The sequence below is a fragment of the Ipomoea triloba genome, chromosome 12, assembly GCF_003576645.1.
Source record: "Ipomoea triloba cultivar NCNSP0323 chromosome 12, ASM357664v1".
Taxonomy (NCBI): domain Eukaryota; kingdom Viridiplantae; phylum Streptophyta; class Magnoliopsida; order Solanales; family Convolvulaceae; genus Ipomoea; species Ipomoea triloba.
Window position 1 is genome coordinate 21,351,038 of NC_044927.1, and position 17,437 is coordinate 21,368,474.

The 17,437-nt window shown below is 36.6% G+C and overlaps 2 protein-coding genes across 2 annotated transcripts; one reads left to right on the plus strand and one right to left on the minus strand.

Moving 5' to 3' along the window:
• Window positions 1-1,075: 1,075 nt before the first annotated feature.
• LOC115999969 (protein LURP-one-related 17) lies at window positions 1,076-2,333 on the plus strand. The gene is made up of 2 exons (XM_031239952.1): window positions 1,076-1,426; window positions 1,815-2,333. The coding sequence occupies exons 1-2, from the start codon at window positions 1,148-1,150 to the stop codon at window positions 2,217-2,219; spliced, it is 684 nt and encodes a 227-aa protein (XP_031095812.1). The 5' UTR covers window positions 1,076-1,147; the 3' UTR covers window positions 2,220-2,333.
• A 1,303-nt stretch (window positions 2,334-3,636) lies between these two features.
• Window positions 3,637-14,365, minus strand: LOC115999144. Its single transcript, XM_031238928.1, has 6 exons — window positions 13,958-14,365; window positions 12,935-13,270; window positions 7,973-8,116; window positions 6,302-6,621; window positions 4,992-5,613; window positions 3,637-4,402 (listed from the first exon to the last, which is right to left on the minus strand). The coding sequence occupies exons 1-6, from the start codon at window positions 14,097-14,099 to the stop codon at window positions 3,885-3,887; spliced, it is 2,082 nt and encodes a 693-aa protein (XP_031094788.1). The 5' UTR covers window positions 14,100-14,365; the 3' UTR covers window positions 3,637-3,884.
• Window positions 14,366-17,437: the final 3,072 nt, after the last annotated feature.

Genomic DNA, 17,437 nt, shown 5'->3' on the forward strand with positions numbered 1-17,437 from the left:
TGTCACGATTAACTGAGCCACAAGTAGCATGTTTTCATGTTTGATCTATTGACAAGATTTCAGCATGTGTTATTTGCTACCATACTATAATTGGAGGCTTCCTCAAACCTATTAGGGATTTGATTTTTGACTCTCAAATACACTTTTAGACATGGTAGAATCTCTCAAGCTCATCTTATATTACCTCAAAGGAATTGTGCTTGAACTTAAGAATATATTACGTAGTAATAAAGGCGCTCTCTCTACTAGATATCTTATATTACTAAGCATTCCCAACAAAGGAATTTTGATGAGATTTTTTAGTGTTTTTTCCTAGTTGGGTGAGAGAGGAGGTATTTGTATTATTATTGTTAAAAATGATTTTTTTATGGCAGCTTTTGTTTGAAGGGAAAAAAAAAAGGAAAAGGAAAAGGAAGTGCAGTCGAGTGGGTGTGATTTAAGCGCAAGTCACCGCTTAGAATACTGATTACAATGAAATTTTAGACGGTCGGGCAAGGCCTAGGTGCAAATTTTACAACCGTGCTTAAGGACGGTGCATGTAAAAGTACCCTACCATTTTTTTTTTCTCTAATGTTTCTTTTCATCTAACTTTCTCTTTTTTGGCACCCAAAAACCCAACTTATAGCCTTGCTCTTATATACTACTTTAAAATTTAAATGCTAGGTAGTGTATATGACCCCAATCTAATTATACAATCACTAAAAACTGAAATACTAAGAAAATATTTTTCCACCAACAAAACATTCAAATTCACAATTTCAAAGAATTGTTAATTAAGGAAAAGAATATAAATTATTCCGAACCAAACATGTCCATGAAAACATGAATAACAAATCATTCTGCACTTATCCATTTAACACTTTCTGATTTAGAAAAATGTGAATAAATAACAAACAAATTGTACATATCCTACATATTATAATATATATAGTTAGGCTTGTGCAGTGGGGCACACCCATGTTGTTTATGCTTGTGCTTCGTGTACGCTTTGTCGCAGTTTCAAGGAACAAAGTGGTAGAATATTAATCCTATAAATATCCATTCCCTCTTCACCTTTTCCTCTCTTACTCCTACAAAGCACTGACAATCAATCAAAATCGCAGCAGAAACAAAGAAGAAAGAGAGAGAGAGAAAGAGAGAATAGAAAATGCTTCTTTTCTTGAAATCTAGTTCAAAACGGGTCAAAAATGAGAAGGTGCAGGATATTGATGATGACCAGAATAAGGAAGCTGCATCATCATCATCATCATCATCTACTTCTCTTACGGTTTGGAGAAAATCTTTGCTGTTTAGCTGTAATGGTTTCACGGTGATTGGCTCCGACGGCAGCTTGGTGTTTAGGGTGGATAACTATTCCGGCCACCCCCATCAGATCATCCTCATGGATGGCCATGGCAACCCCATTCTCACCATCTGCCGCCATAAGGTAATTAACCATTTTCCCCCTCTCTCTCTCTATATATATATAGCATCTGATATTCTCGAGTTTAACTCTTACTCGAGAAAAACTTGACCCAACTTATTAATCCGACATACATATAAGACTCAATCTTTAAACTTTGCAGTTGCATTAACAGTTCGTTTATCAATTGTCTTAAGCTAGCTGTTCTCGCTTATAGCAACTTTTTGGTTTGGTTGTGTTTACTAGACAAATTCTATCTTGTAACCCTAGTTGAAAAAGGATTACAAGGGGATAAACTAAACCAGGATAGGTTGTCCGGACCACTCAAACCAATAGTCTGAGTAATTGTAACATTGTGATTACCAAACCAATAGTGACTAATTTGTAACTTTGGGTTGTGTTTGAATCTCAGGAGAAGCTGAGATTGGTGGACAACTGGCTAATATATGAAGGGGACATTGAAGGGCACAGTGCAGCGAAGATATCATCATCAAAGAAGCCGATTTTTTGTGTGAGGAAGCAGAAGAAAATGTTGCAGCAGGGTAATCTGAACGTTCTGGCGCACGTTTACAGAGGGGATATATCTGAGAGGAGGGTGGTGTACGTGATCGAAGGGTCGTACGTGCACCGATCGTGTAAGGTGTTTGATGAGTCCAGAAAGATGGTGGCTGAGATAAAGAAGAAGCAATCCAGGGTTAGCCATGGCGGCGTGTGCGTTTCTTTTGGTTTAGAGGTTTTTGTTTTGGTTGTTAGGCAGGGCTTTGATTCTGGGTTTGCCATGGCTATGGTTTTGCTGTTGGATCAGATGTTTTCTTAATTCATTTAATTTCTCTCTTCTTTCTAGATTATTATTGCTTTTCTTGGTTGATTGGTTTTTATTTGACTTATCTATAAGAGAGGAGACAACCTTGGCTTGTCGGTAAAAGGCTAAGAATTAAGAATTCAAACATATAATTAATGACATGTTTACTAATTAAAGAAATGATCACTTATTTTAATGTAATAAGTTTTATAAGTTTTAACTTCAAACTTAATTAAGGACTATCATAGTTCGTCTAAAGATTGATGGAGGAAAATGCGGGATTTCTCACTAACCAGCCCCATAATTGTTGTACATCAGTATTCACAACAAGATTAAATTCATGCATTTTTTTTGTTCTTGGTAAGATTCGAACACTATACCACGTAATTGCTAGCAAAGTAAAGTTTATAAATTTAGCTTGTGTTGATTAAGTTTAATGGAATACATTTACTTGCCATTTTGAAGTGGGAAAATGGTTTGCAACTTTGCATCTAACTCCAACAATTCTCATCAGTCTCTGACTTTTTCCCATTTAAATTTGTGCTTTAGTTTTTGAAAATTGAGTCGAGAAAATGAATTTAAGAAATTTAAAGAGTCATGTTAACGAGTCTTATCAATTGTATCAACTACAATGCTACAATTTCTTTCAAAGAAAAAATAAAAATACAATGCTACAATTAATAACAGTGCTTCAATAGGAATCCGAGAATGACATGGCAACAGCTGCTGTCAGAAATACATATGCAGTTTAACAGATTACTAAAATCCATGTCAAACCATGGAAGACCCATGACATATCACTGATAAGTGATAACAAAATATAAATAAATAAATAATAAGAGAAAACGACTCTTTTATTCATGAATGAAAAATATTACTCGTACTCTCAACTTTTACTTTTTCTCACAAATCTTAGACGTAGACTATTTGTTCTAGATCTACAAGATGAAAATAGCATATTCATGTTTGCCACATAAAGGAGTATCATTGTTGGAGTAGAATTTAGGAATCGCCATAGTAGAACTCTTCATGAATTGGTTCATTTTTAAAAGTTTGGTCTATGTAAGTTAATATAAACAAATTTAGCCACATAAATGTCCATTGCACTTTTAGTCCTTGATGTTTGATATTATATAATTGTCAAACTCTATTAATATATAAAGTTATTTTTGTCATTTAAAATTAATATTCAGTTAAAAATGACATTCATATAAAGAGAATGAAATTTTAACCATGAATATATAATTTTAAATGAAAAAATAACCTCATAAAAAAGAATTTGCTAACACAATTTAATAATTACATAACACCAAGGATTAAAATGCAACATAATGAACAATTAAAGGACTAAATCTAATTAAATCAACTAAGAAGGATCAAATTTCACTTTTCCCTAATACTCCGTAATAATAAAATGGAAACACACAGAAGATGACAGGGAAGAGGGAATATGGGAATACAATTTTTTCTCTAGTGCAGGAAATTTCTATTCTGATCTGACACCAGTTAACAAATATTGATACAACAGGCCTGTTCCCCTGAATTCCTGAAATCAAGAAAGCTACCAACTTCCCCCTTCACACAACAGAATATACAGAACCCTAACAGTTTTGGTGATCTAAAAGTTAAACTGAACAAATCACTTGTGCAACAACAAACTAGATGTACCCTTCTGTGTCTTCACTCCATCTTGCTACTTGAATGGTTCCACTCCCCTGATAAAACCTTCCTCGGTTTTTGTTGACTGCTAGAACCCTTGTCCTTCACCCTTGCAGGTGGGGGCATCATATAAAGTTTATCTACAAAGCTGCTATTGTGACCTTTAGTTTCTGCAGTTGCGTCTTTAAAGAATTTGCTAGGAGACGATCTAACTGATCGTGGAGCTGACCAATGCGGTGGTCCCTTTCTATCAAAGTTTCTAGGAACGATTCCATTTCTCTCTGTGCCCAATGATAGCTTAGGCTTTTTTGAGGGAAATGTGCCATCAGAAACTCTGATCATATTGTCCGATCCCATAACTTTTGGTGCTGCAAATGGTTTTTCAGATTTCTCATTCAACTTCAGCTTTGGAGCTCTCGAGGACTTCTGAGTAGGTTTCTTTATACATTTCGCGGCTCCGTTTGTGTTGTGCTTGACTGATTGACTTGCAATTTCACAGAGTGTCCGTGCAGCAGTCAAACACCTTGGAGACGGTTCATCTGTTAACATCCAGTGTACTCTGTCAGTAAAAATTAAATAAAATTTGCAAAGCTAACATTTTATGAATACTTGTGATGATCTAAAGCCCCATTTAGTACGCAGAAATTGGATTAGAGAGGAATCACGATTTCATCCTCTGATTTCTTTCCTGCATTTGGCTTGTCCATTCTATACATGATTTAATTATGGCTTCTAAGGTGGAAGCCATATCCACTCCCTTTTGAAGAAGGAATCAAAATGTATGTTCTTAAGATCAAAGTTCAATTCAATGATATCAATTACTTTGTTCATTTCCATGGTTACTAGATTCCAAAATGTTGCAATTCATGCAAACCAAACACAACCTAAGGAATCTTTTATAAGGAAGAATAAATGAAGCTTGTTGGCCAAAGCGCAATGCAGCAATGAAATGTAACCTATACAAGAATTAACTACTCAATGAATCAATGGCATGCAGCAAGAGATGTGATAGAATGAATGATCCATTAAACATCTAAGTAACTAAAAACCAATGTTGCTAAGCTATCTTGATTTTTAAAGATTTATAGGAAAGATTTAACTCACAAGGTTTAGCACCTAGAAATATACCTGAAGAAACTTGGGAAGTAGAACAAGCTGCAAGTGATGAAAAAACTCTTTTACAGGAAGTGGAGCTATCTGGGATCAGTGGGGCATTTCCTTTATCCGAAGGGCAAGATTCTTGACCTCCTGAAGGAACTAGACTCTGATTTCCACTTTCTGTAGGCCCCATATTTTGACCTCCAGAAGAATGTAGGATCTGGTTTCCACTTTCTGGATGCCCAGACGGTTGACTTCCTGATGGAACTAGACTATGATCATAAGTGAGAGATTGCAAGTCCACCGCAAAACTAGGGCACCCTTCTTGAGGAGTAGAGGTGTTTTTCATCCTTGCCCATTTAGCTTGGCAAGTTGTCCTACTTGTAGATAGTTTAGCAGCATCAGGCCCAGATTTGTGGTTCCCAGAAAACCCATGTGACCAAGGAAAAGGTACCAATCCAGTTCGCTGAGAAGCTGGCTTGCCCAAACGAGGATCAGGGGTGTTTCTTGAAGATGCAGGCTTGGTTGCATCAAGAAGCAAAGCATCCAAATCCTTTGATGGAGGAAGTGCAATGCGTTTCAAAATATCCATGGGTTTGTATAGCGGAGGATCATCACTTGTCTCAGCTGTTTTAAGCTCACCGCCAGTTTCCTGTAATAGAGAATTTGGAGATATGATAACTAATGATAGGTAACTTTAACCAAATAAAATAATTTCAGATACAAACACTTGCACATGATAATTAGAGAATTACCCCAAAAATTAAGAATGTAGTTAAACAAATTGCAGATGAGGGTAATAAATTTGGTGCCAGACTACTGCAACATAGTTGCACAGGTAGCCAAGTAGCCAATGAAGGTCACACTAAGAATATGAGTTATGTTAACGTGTACTTCTAACATTTCATAGAACTCTAAAATTTAGTTCCACTTCTAACATGTCACACAGCTCTCTAAAATTCCAGTGAAAACGTGATTCAGAGCAATGAGAATTATAACCTGAATCTTATTGCACCACCAGTTATATAGGCAGTGAATATTCTAAAAGATGCACAGTACTGTAGCAGGGGTACCCAAATGGTGGTTGGTAAATTTCTTATTCAGAAATAACCTAGTGGATCTTATTACACCACCAGTTAAAGAGGCAGTTAACATTCTAAAATATACACAATAGCATAGCTAGTAATCTAGTATACAAGCAAGGTTGGATAACTTATCTTGAACAAAGTGGGTCATATAAACCTCTCCCCTGTTTTCAGAAAACTAAAAAAAAAACATTCTTTCCTATAACTGCTTCTCATATAAAAGTAAAGATGTCCCAGTTGGGTAGTAAAACTGACCTTATCATCGGAAGATACATTTGAAGCGCTGGCATCTCCTTTACTACCATCAGTTTCAATTGCTGAAGAAGACCCAGTATGCTTGGGTTCAGTAATCTTATCATCATCATCTGAGCAACTCCTAGCCTGTACAGGCCTCTGAAGTAGAGAGCAAGCATTTCGAATCACATGCAGAAGACTTTCATTTGAGTTCAAGGTCTTCTTTTCCTTGTCTTTGGTGAAAAGAGGACTCTTATAACTGCCATCAAGGAGCTCATTCAAAGGTATGTCCTCCACAGTTTCAGCAACATCCAAGGCGTCAGATTTCAAACCATAAAGTCCTGAATTACACTTATTATGTGAGATCATATGGTAGATTCACATTAATAGTATACAGTCAAATTATGTATTCTTCACCAGAGTTCAAGACAATCTAATCAACACTGTGAATTCATATTTGAAAGACGATACCTAATACAGCTGAGAAATGCAGAATTGGGATGATACATCTTATACTAACTACTAAGAACCTCATCCCTAAACTTAAGAGCTCAAGCCTATTGGCTATTATTTTTCATTACTAAAATTGGTATAGAAATACACTCCATAGAGCATCATGTTTACCATCAATGCAAAGTTCATGTAAAAATTGTCAAGTTGAACATACTCAATAAGGTAGATCTTTGTTCCACCAATTGAACACACAATAAGAAGGAGCCAGTTGCTAAAAACTAGCGTGAAAGAAGATATTGTTGCAGACAAATCTCTAAGCAACGAAATATCTACTTTTCTTCTTTGGGGAACGCAAAACAGAGACCTTCTTCAAAAGGAGAATAACTTATCCATTGTGAATTCTCTTGTAAATATTATTTCTACTTAACTAAACCAGAAGCTATCAAACTTCTTCATTTCAAAAGCCTTAAAAGAAATTGTTTTTCACCCCATTATGCCATTATGGGAGCTGCCTGTTTTAGAGTGAACCTTTTTCTGATCAAACCTAACCAGTTCCAGCCATCCAAATTGAAATCACCTAAGAAGATTTTCCTTTTCCTTTATCTATCAGTATGTGTTATTATGACACTTAATATACACATTCTATAAAAGCAACTCATGTAAAAGTTCATGGTCCCCTACTTAGCCTCAAGTTTTATCTTGGACATTACTGTTCTTGAATTTATAACCACAAAAAGAAATGTCAGAGTGCCTCCTCTTGATGAACTTATCAAGTATGATGACCAACAGTCATATATATGTGGGATTCTTACAGACATTTAATTTGTTTATTAACTGCTAGCAAACAAAATTTCTTAATTGCTGTGCCTAACAATAAAATTTTCATTTTTGAAACCCCTCTTCCCCAGGGTTCAAAGAAGAAAATAAGAAAGAAAAAACTGCCATCAGGTCAATGAAGCCCACAAAATTATTTTTTTTCCAGGCAGAATGGACTAGGGGCCAGAGATGAGGTGGCCATAAGGAATGGGCTGGCTGAAGCAAAGCAATTAAGGTTTATGCCATATAGTAAAGCACCAGAACTAACATTCACCAGAGAGGGTCTGGAGCAAGAGTAATATTCAAGTTCAGGCTCAAAAAAATGTTTTAATCATGTACATAAGCAAATCAAAGGCAAAATGCTATTCACTGAGAATTAACTAAAGACTTAAAGAGATAAAATATTATCAAATGCACTCGTACCAAGAAAGTTGTGTCCTCCAGCTGCTGAAGAGAAGCTAATCAAGCCATTCTTTAGAGAGAAATTACCCTTAGGGACTTTTCCATTTCGTTTGTCCCCTCGCTTGCCACTTGAGTTGATCCTTTGCTTAGACATCTGAGTTCTCTCTACAACAAATAAGAATGGCAACAAAAATATCATCAGTACTCCAATATGATCACTAATGTTATGGCTATTGTATGGAACAAGAAAAGTTTTAAGTAACAATATAGAAGAACTACTAAATAGATGCAGATATCAAAAGTATTCTTGAGCATAAAATGGGGAAAGTTTTAAAATAAATCAATAAACGGAAACCAATTATAAAGAAACTTTCTCCAGTCCATCAAATGCAAGTCACACCTTACAGGTATCCAGAATCAGACTACAGATCCTATTATTTCTAGTCTAGATCTACAATGGTCAACTAAGTGTAATTTAATTCTGATGCACTTTTGTCTAATAGACAATGAAATCTTTCTGTGATATATTCATCATTTTTACAGAAATGAAATAGGTAAAGAGGCAAGACACAGTTTAACTTATACGGTAAAATATGCCTGTTTAAGACAGTACAAATTCCATCCAAATCTACTTTACAGCTAGCCAACATTCACCTCCAAGTAGGACAGAAGAAGTTAACAGAATTGGATAAACAAAAAGACAAAAATAATTCCCAATTTTTAACTAATCCTTTCCGTCCATCCACAAACGCACTTGTAGGCCGTGTTGCAGAAATCCCGCATAGGCACCGATTAATCGCCGCATAGGCGCTAGGCACTGGTTGGCCGTCTAGTGTATCACCATAATCGGTGGTCTAGGCGGCCAACTAGGGCGCTTAAGCGCCGCCTAGGCGTTGACCGCCTAGGCCTCCTAAACACCGACTAGGTCGTTTAGTTGGCCGATTAGTTATTGTTCCCATCTTTTTAAAATGGGTTATTTCACTCAAAACGACATCGTTTTGAGCAAAATAACCCTAAATTGCTCAAACTCTAGATGTTTTATAGGTTAATATTTAATATTTTAGTATTAACTATTAAAGTATTGAATAGTTTATAATTATCAAGTCTTAAAACTTATAAAATATATATACAAATTTTTAAAAAATAAAAAATACACGGGCGCCTAGGCACCCCCGAGCGCCCGAGGAGCGCCTGCGATTTTTTAAACAATGCTTGTACGTATTCTCATTTCCATTATAGAACAAGGAAAAATACTAAGAGTTTCTTAGGGGTTTTTTTTGCTTTGATGGAGGAGAGAGGGTAGAGGAAAGAGAAGAAAACAAATTTGCATAAATAGAGTTTTTTGTAGGGCTCACATGGAGAGAGAACAAGAAAAAAGCAGCTGCCTAGTGCGCTCAACGCGCACCAGGCGCTTCCAGTTGGCGCGTGTCGTGCCGTTGGGCACGTAAATTCCTTTTTTTCCTGACACACTGGTTTTCCTCCTTTTTTTCTTCATTTTTTTCCCATCTTTTTCTCTTCCCTCCTCCATGTGGCAAAAAAAAAAATCTGCAAAAACTTTAGCTGATGGTGTTGCTCTAATGCCGTAACGCTCCTTTTGAGAGAGTGGTGGTGATGAAATTGGAGCGGTGGTGGTGAGATTAGAATGGTTAATAACCATTAAGGACATTCCCATGACAATATAAATACTCCGTAATAATTTTTATATGATATAGATCTATTTTGATTTAATACTATAATGATTTTAATTTTATTGGACCCATTTGGCATTGCTGCATTGGAGCATTGCATTTGGGGTGGTTCATCCAAAACGCCTCTTAACTGCTCCAAACACTCCCAAAATGTCCTAAATCAATCTAATTTTTAATACCAAGCCTTTATATATATTTTATAAGTATTCCCAACTACAACAAGAAGATTAAAAATACTTGCAGAACTCACATTTGATTACTATGCCTTCTCCAATTTAGCAATTCTATATGGTAAGCCAGTAACCATTATAGCTACCAAAATTTTTCTCCTGATGAACTGTTAAACTTTCCTTTTGTGGCAGTCATTTTCCTTCTTTGACAGTTATTTTGAGAATCTTTATTATCACAATGGTAATGTCAAATGCCATTCTTCAGTGAAAAGCAATATCTTAGCATAAAAGTAATTGAGATACTGAAGAAAAATATTCATAAAATATATACTTAAGAGCTTGGTAAAGGTTCACATCACAGTAATGCTGAACATCAAGGACCAGAATATTAGATATGCTAAATGAATTGCAAATCTAAATAACTATTCTTGCAAAAATATCTGAAAACACTAAAATCTCCTTAAATTTAAAGGGAATAACTTCTGACTTCCAAAAAAAACAAAAACAAAATAAAAAATTCTTGCCTAACTAAATCTTTGATAACAGTAAAACCAAAGTGAAGTCTAATGGGTATGTAGCTAAATGGATCCAAACAGTCTTATGACATCCAATAAAAATTCCACCAAAGGTACACACCTCTATAATAGCATTCATAGGGGGACTATTACTAATGAGTTAAACAAGAAAACATCTTATATTTATTTACACATAGATTACTAAATATGCACTAAGATGGTAATTATGGAGCCAAATAAACTTTGGGTTCGCGCTATGACGGAAAAGCATGTGAAAAATGGTGCTTTCTTTACGGCCCCGATCCCGGGCTCTTCTTCTTGGAGTTGGAGGAGTATATGTAAAGGAAGATCCGTGATTGAGTTGGGTGCAAGCTAGAGAGTAGGCAATGGAAGTTCCTTGAATTTTTGGTCCGACTGGTGGGTTAGATCTAAGCCCCTTGGCTTAGTTCAGGAGATTGAGATCTTGAAGGAACTAGCAACGGCTAAGGTGAGTGACTTCATCCTTGATAGTAGGTGTTGGGATTTGCCTAAACTCAATGATCTCCTGCCGAATGATCTTGTGGAAAATAACCGGGCTATCCCGATCCCGACTAACCACTCTACATGGGACAAAATCTGCTGGCAGTCCTCGAACTCAGGTAAGCTCTCAGTAACTCGGTTTGCTCTGCCTTTAACTTGATTGCAAGTAGCTCTGAAGGGGAGGATGACTACGCATGGGTCTAGAAGATCAACTGTATGGAGAAGGTGAAGATTTTCATTTCGCTCGTGATCAAGGGAAAGATCTTGACCAATGCGGATAGATGCAAGAGACACTTGACGAATGACGTACACTGCCCGATTTGTGGGGAAGAAGAGGAAAGCTTAGAAAAACTTTCCCAGAGCTGTGAAGTGGCGCGTCTCTACTGGTGGGAGACATGGGGTCCGACTTCTTTCAGTTCTAGTAGCTATATGTTGTTCTCGTCCTGGGTCAAAATAAAATGCTCCAATAATGAATGGATCAATGACGGGACGATATGGGGTGTCAAATTATCCTATACCTTATGGGGGTTATGGAAGGCTCAGAATATCAGGGTGTTTAATGGTACAGTTAAAAAGGCCAAAGAGGTGACTGATAAGGCGGTCGTGCTTGCTAAGGAAGCTATGAGGCTCCCTGTTAAAAGAAATACGAGGCATGGAAGCAGGGCCATGGGGATTGTGGATAGTCTCCCCCAAATGAAGGGTGGGTGAAACTCAATATGGATGGGGCTATGAAAAGCACGACGAACAAAGCCAATGCGGGTGAGTTGTTTCGTGACTTCAAAGGAAGTTGGATTGTGGGATTTGTTGTCAACATTGGGAGTACGGATAGTTTCCTTGCCAAGTTGTGGGGGGCTAAGGGATGGTCTACGACTTGATAAGGAGAGGGGGTTTTGGAGATTGATTGTAGAACTGGACTCTGAAGCGGTGGTTAAGGTGATGAGCGAGAACTACGAGGTTAATGACATTATCATTAGCCTCATTTCTAATTGCAAGTATCTAGCTTCATGCTTTGAGGAGGTGACGTTCACACATGTGATGAGGGAAGACAATAAATGTGTTGATTTCCTTGCAAATCTTGGTCAAGCAAAGGATGAGGGTACAACGGTCTTAGAGGCCCCACCCGAAGACATCTTGGGGCTCCTTTCAGCCGATGCCAACGGAGCTAGGTTCAAAAGGGTCAATTAATGCCCGCCTTGAGCAAGGGCGGTATCACCAAAAAAAAAAAACTAAGATGGCATTTACAAATATCAAACATAGAAATATCATAATGATGTGAGACAGGAAATCAGTGCATGATCAAGGAAAATCAAGAGATTGATTTATTCTAAAATATCTTTGGTTGATTGTTATTTGAATTTGATTTATTTGCTTTACAAATGCCTAATAATTTTGGTAAGGATTCTTCTTCCTATTTATATTTTAGAGTCTGTGCAATCCTCCTATATAAAGGGGATATTTGTGCTAATAAAGTTACAGAATTAAGTCAAAATTAAGGAGAAGAAAAACTCCCAACAATTTTCAAATTATGTTCTCTGTTCTTCCTCACCCTTTTCAGTCTCACAAAATAGGTAAACCACCCTCCACTTCCGATGACAAAACATAAACAAGCGATGGAGACTGTTGGATGCATTGGGTGGTTTGCCTATTTTGAGGGACTGAAATGGTGAAGGAAGAACAAGGAAATAATATGGAATTTGGGAGTTTTACTTACCAAAATTATTAGACATTTGTAAAGCTAAATAAATCAAATTCAAATAGCAATCAGGCAAAGATATTTTAGAATAAATCATTCTCCTGATTTTCCTTTAATCATTTGCACTAATTTCCTGTCTCACATCATATAACCACATAACCATTATGCAACTCCAAAATTTCCGTTACGCATAACCACTGGATGGTAACTCAGATTTGGTTCTGATTCTCTGCTGGCCTGCATGTATATGTGTTTATATAAGGGAGAATCTGAAGTCTCATAATATTATGTTCCTTTAATGTCAGATTGTGGTTAAGAAATTTCCTGCATCACACTGTTTTTCTTGTCCAACCCATCCAGAAGCATATGGAAATGTTTACTCTTATAAAATGTATTACCTCCATTATTGCAACTTGCCAGATTTGATGAAAGCTCAATAGAAACACTTCTTGCATCATCTTCACCAGTTTTACTTATAGAACCATCCACTTGTAACATCCTCAAACCCTTAGAACTACCAGAGGTATTCCTTCCCATTTTCCGAGGTTTAAGCATTAATCTAGCCTCTACCCCAGCTGTCCTTGCAAGATTAGCATCTGTGCTACCGAAGTTGTGACCTTCGAAAGCTTCCTTGCCCCTGAGGCTTGACTGTTGACCAACATTCCTATTAAGTTCATTCTCTGTAACATTGTTCCAAGAAGCAATTGCAGAAGAATTAACAGCACAACTCTCATCTGCCATGGTCACATTCATGAAGAATATAAGCTTCAAAATATGGAACAAAGTAACAAACAGACTACATATTTTTCACAAATATAAAATCAAACGTCAATCAAAATAAAAAGAGGTTGATCCATGACCAGAAAACTATTCAAGCACAGTGTAGTATGGGAAATTCCAAGTCAATTGAACCTGGGTCTTATCAGGTAAGCTAAAAAGAACAACAGATCCACCCCCAACAAAAAGAATTTAAAAAAAAAAAATCTGAAACAAGTTCACTTATCTTTTCTATAGAGTACATTAATTGAATTAATATATCCATCTCCAAGTAGTGTAGTAATCAAATACTATAAAGCTCATAGGAGCAGGCTGAACCTGTTTGCTTATCATCAAAGACTTTCATCCAGACAGAAAGGTTCAAGAGTAAAAGACATCATTTAGTAGAATTCAGCACCTTAACCTAAGATTAATGGCCTTTAACCCATATCTGCTAGTTCAGTAAAATAAATTTTAAAGCTACAATAGTAAGAAAAGCTAACAACAATAAAAACCTCCATAAATTAGAAGTAAACAAGATAACCGAATCTGAATAACTGTTTCAAATTTCAACGAAGTGAGCAAAAGCCTCAACCTTCTAAAACAACAAACTCAAATTGAAAGAATAGCTTGTAAAAACAGAGAAATTGAATCTGAAACACCACCTTTTCGGCTGGCCATGGAGGTCCACTTATCAAAAGGGCGCTTAATTCCACCAGCAGAAGAAACACCATCCAATTTCTGAACCTCAGCTTCCTCCGCCGAGGCCCCAGCTCGAACACCGCCGCTGAAACTTTCTGATCCCATAAGCTCAAACTCTTAGACAAACCAAACCCCTTCCTCCGCTTCCATCACCGCACCGACAACCACCGAAGGAACGGAAACCCCATTCATATATTTTCAAATTTACAAACAAATTACCTAAGAAAAAATTGAAGTCTCAGGTGTGTTGAGCTGGATTTGGTGAAAAATGTAAGAAATAATTGGGGTTTTGAGCAGAAATTTAGGCTGTTTTTAGCAGGTTGCGGCTGGAAAGGAGTAACGAACGGCTAGGGCACGAGAATGGGGAGTCTGAATGAGAGATATTTATACTTTTCGGGAAAATGACGAGAGTTGATTGAGGTCACTCGCCGAAGAGGCATATTCCGGTGCGGTCGTCGGCAGACTCATCCGGTGCCTCTCGCTTTGCCACGTCCTAATTCTTGGCCGACGTGGCATTATCCATTTAAAATTTGTCTGGCAATGTTCGGATGCGGAACAGCACAGTCAGTACCTCTGCGACCCACCAATTATCACTTTCCACGTCTAATTTGTTTTCCCAATTTCGCCCCTGAGACTCCGGAGTCAACGCTCAGACACAACTACCAGCAGTCCAGCATGCCTTAAAATATTCCAAATTTTAAACGCACGAGGATTTTAATTTTTTAGACATTTAAATAAATTAAAATATTTCAATTATATATTTGGAACAACAGACCAGGCCAAAGTTGCCTACTTGCCTGCATAACTTTTGTTAACGATAGGGAAAATGGCCCTTCTTTTTAAGTCAACTCATAAAAGAAGTCACTAATTTATATGGTTAACATTATGCTCATTATATTTAGTTTCTTTACATTAATATATACGGAGTAATATAATTCTCTATTAACGGTAAATATATTTTGTATTCAATGTATAGCATTTCTTAGTGTTGTGATATATGTGTAAACTCAAGGGCCCATACATTATTGTACAAAGGAGGCCCAAGAATATAGCAACTCGACTAATAATGAATGAAAAACACTACCACCTTGGATATGTGTCAATTTTTTATATGCCCAATATTGTGTTGATAATAGGTTCAATGTAAGGATGTGAATCAAGAGCATATTAGGTTAATACTAGTTATACCCAACAATCACTCGTAACTTATTGATTGAACTTAAAACACAATAGATTAATTTTCATGTATATATAGCGAATTTTTACACTTAGACACACAAAGTATTTTAAATCACTTGAGAAAATGGGGTTTGAAGGAGATGCGAACACCACATGTTTGATAAAATGCTTCTTGAGTCACCATGAGAGTGGGGCTTGAAGCTAATTGAGAGTCCAACGACCCCGAGAGTGGCATTGGCACCTAGTAGCATCTCCCTAGTTCCCTTGTCAATGCATTACATGAGCTCTAACCAATGATACACTATATCATCTAGACTTAAGCGACCTATTCCAAGCCCTTAGTTTTACTATTGATTGTTAATTGTTGCTTGATTTTTCATTACAATTTAATTGTCATTTCCTTTACTTTACTCTTATCAAATGAATCACATCTATTCATTTGAACTAACTTCCAAGTACTCTACACTCTTGTGTTTAACCACCTACTATTCAACACCCTTATGGTCCATTACTTAAGACGATATTCAGTGTGAGGATGCCCTCTCACACACACTCCATTCAATCACCACTTTTACATAACTTTGACTCGTTCTATTTACATCCATTACTATTATCAAGTATTTGATTCTCATTACCATTTCAGTTCTAATGTTTGAACCAAACGGGGTTATATTTACTTATTATCTACGATGGACTGTTGTATACATACATTTAGTAACAATTAGTATCATTCATGTTGTTATTTACATCTACCATTACTACATATTCACATAATTTCACAATTGCTTACCTATCTACTTCCACTTAGCGGCATTTAATATCATTCATGTTGTTCTTTACATCTACCATTACAACATACATAATTTCAGAATCCCTTACCTATCAACTTCCACTTACCATCATTACCACTCATCTAACTTCACAATCGCCTAACTACTTACTCTCACCTATCACAAACAACCTATTTTCTATCGCAAAAATTTGTGTGTGTGTGTGTGTGTGTGTATATATATATATATATAATATATATATATTGCATTTACTTATCTACAAGACTACAATCGATTGTTTTATACATACATCTGTCACAATTAGTATCATTAACATTGTTCTTTACCCCTATCATTACTACATACTTAATTTCACAATCGCTTAACTGTCCACTTCCACAATTCCACTTACCACCATTACTACTCACCTAATTTCACAATCTCTTAACTACATACTCTCGCTTAACTGTCTACTTCCACAATTCTACTTACCATCATTACTACTCACCTAACTTCACAATATCTTAATTACATACTTCCGCTTAACTGTCTACTTCCACAATTTCACTTACCACCATTACTACTCACCTAACTTCACAATCTCTTAATTATAGACTTCCGCTTAACTGTCTACTTCCACAATTTCACTTACCACCATTACTACTCACCTAACTTCACAATCTCTTAATTACATACTTTCGCTTAACTGTCTAATTTCATAATTCCACCTACCACCATTACTACTCACCTAACTTCACAATCTCTTAATTACATACTTCCGCTTAACTGTCTACTTCCACAATTCCACTTTCCACCATTACTACTCACCTAACTTCACAATCTCTTAATTACACAATTCCGCTTACCACCATTACTACTCACCTAACTTCACAATCTCTTAATTACACAATTCCGCTTACCACCATTACTACTCACCTAACTTCACAATCTCTTAATTACATACTTCCGCTTAACTGTCTACTTCCACAATTCCGCTTACCACCATGACTACTCACCTAACTTCACAATCTCTTAATTACATACTTCCGCTTAACTGTCTACTTCCACAATTCCGCTTACCACCATTACTACTCACCTAACTTCACAATCTCTTAATTACATACTTCCGCTTAACTGTCTACTTCCACAATTCCGCTTACCACCATGACTACTCACCTAACTTCACAATCTCTTAATTACATACTTCCACTTAACTGTCTACTTTCCACAATTTCACTTACCACCATTACTACTCACCTAACTTCACAATCTCTTAATTACATACTTCCGCTTAACTGTCTACTTCCACAATTCCGCTTACCACCATGACTACTCACCTAACTTCACAATCTCTTAATTACATACTTCAGCTTAACTGTCTACTTCCACAATTCCGCTTACCACCATTACTACTCACCTAACTTCACAACCTCTTAATTACATACTTCCGCTTAACTGTCTACTTCCACAATTCCACTTACCACCATTACTACT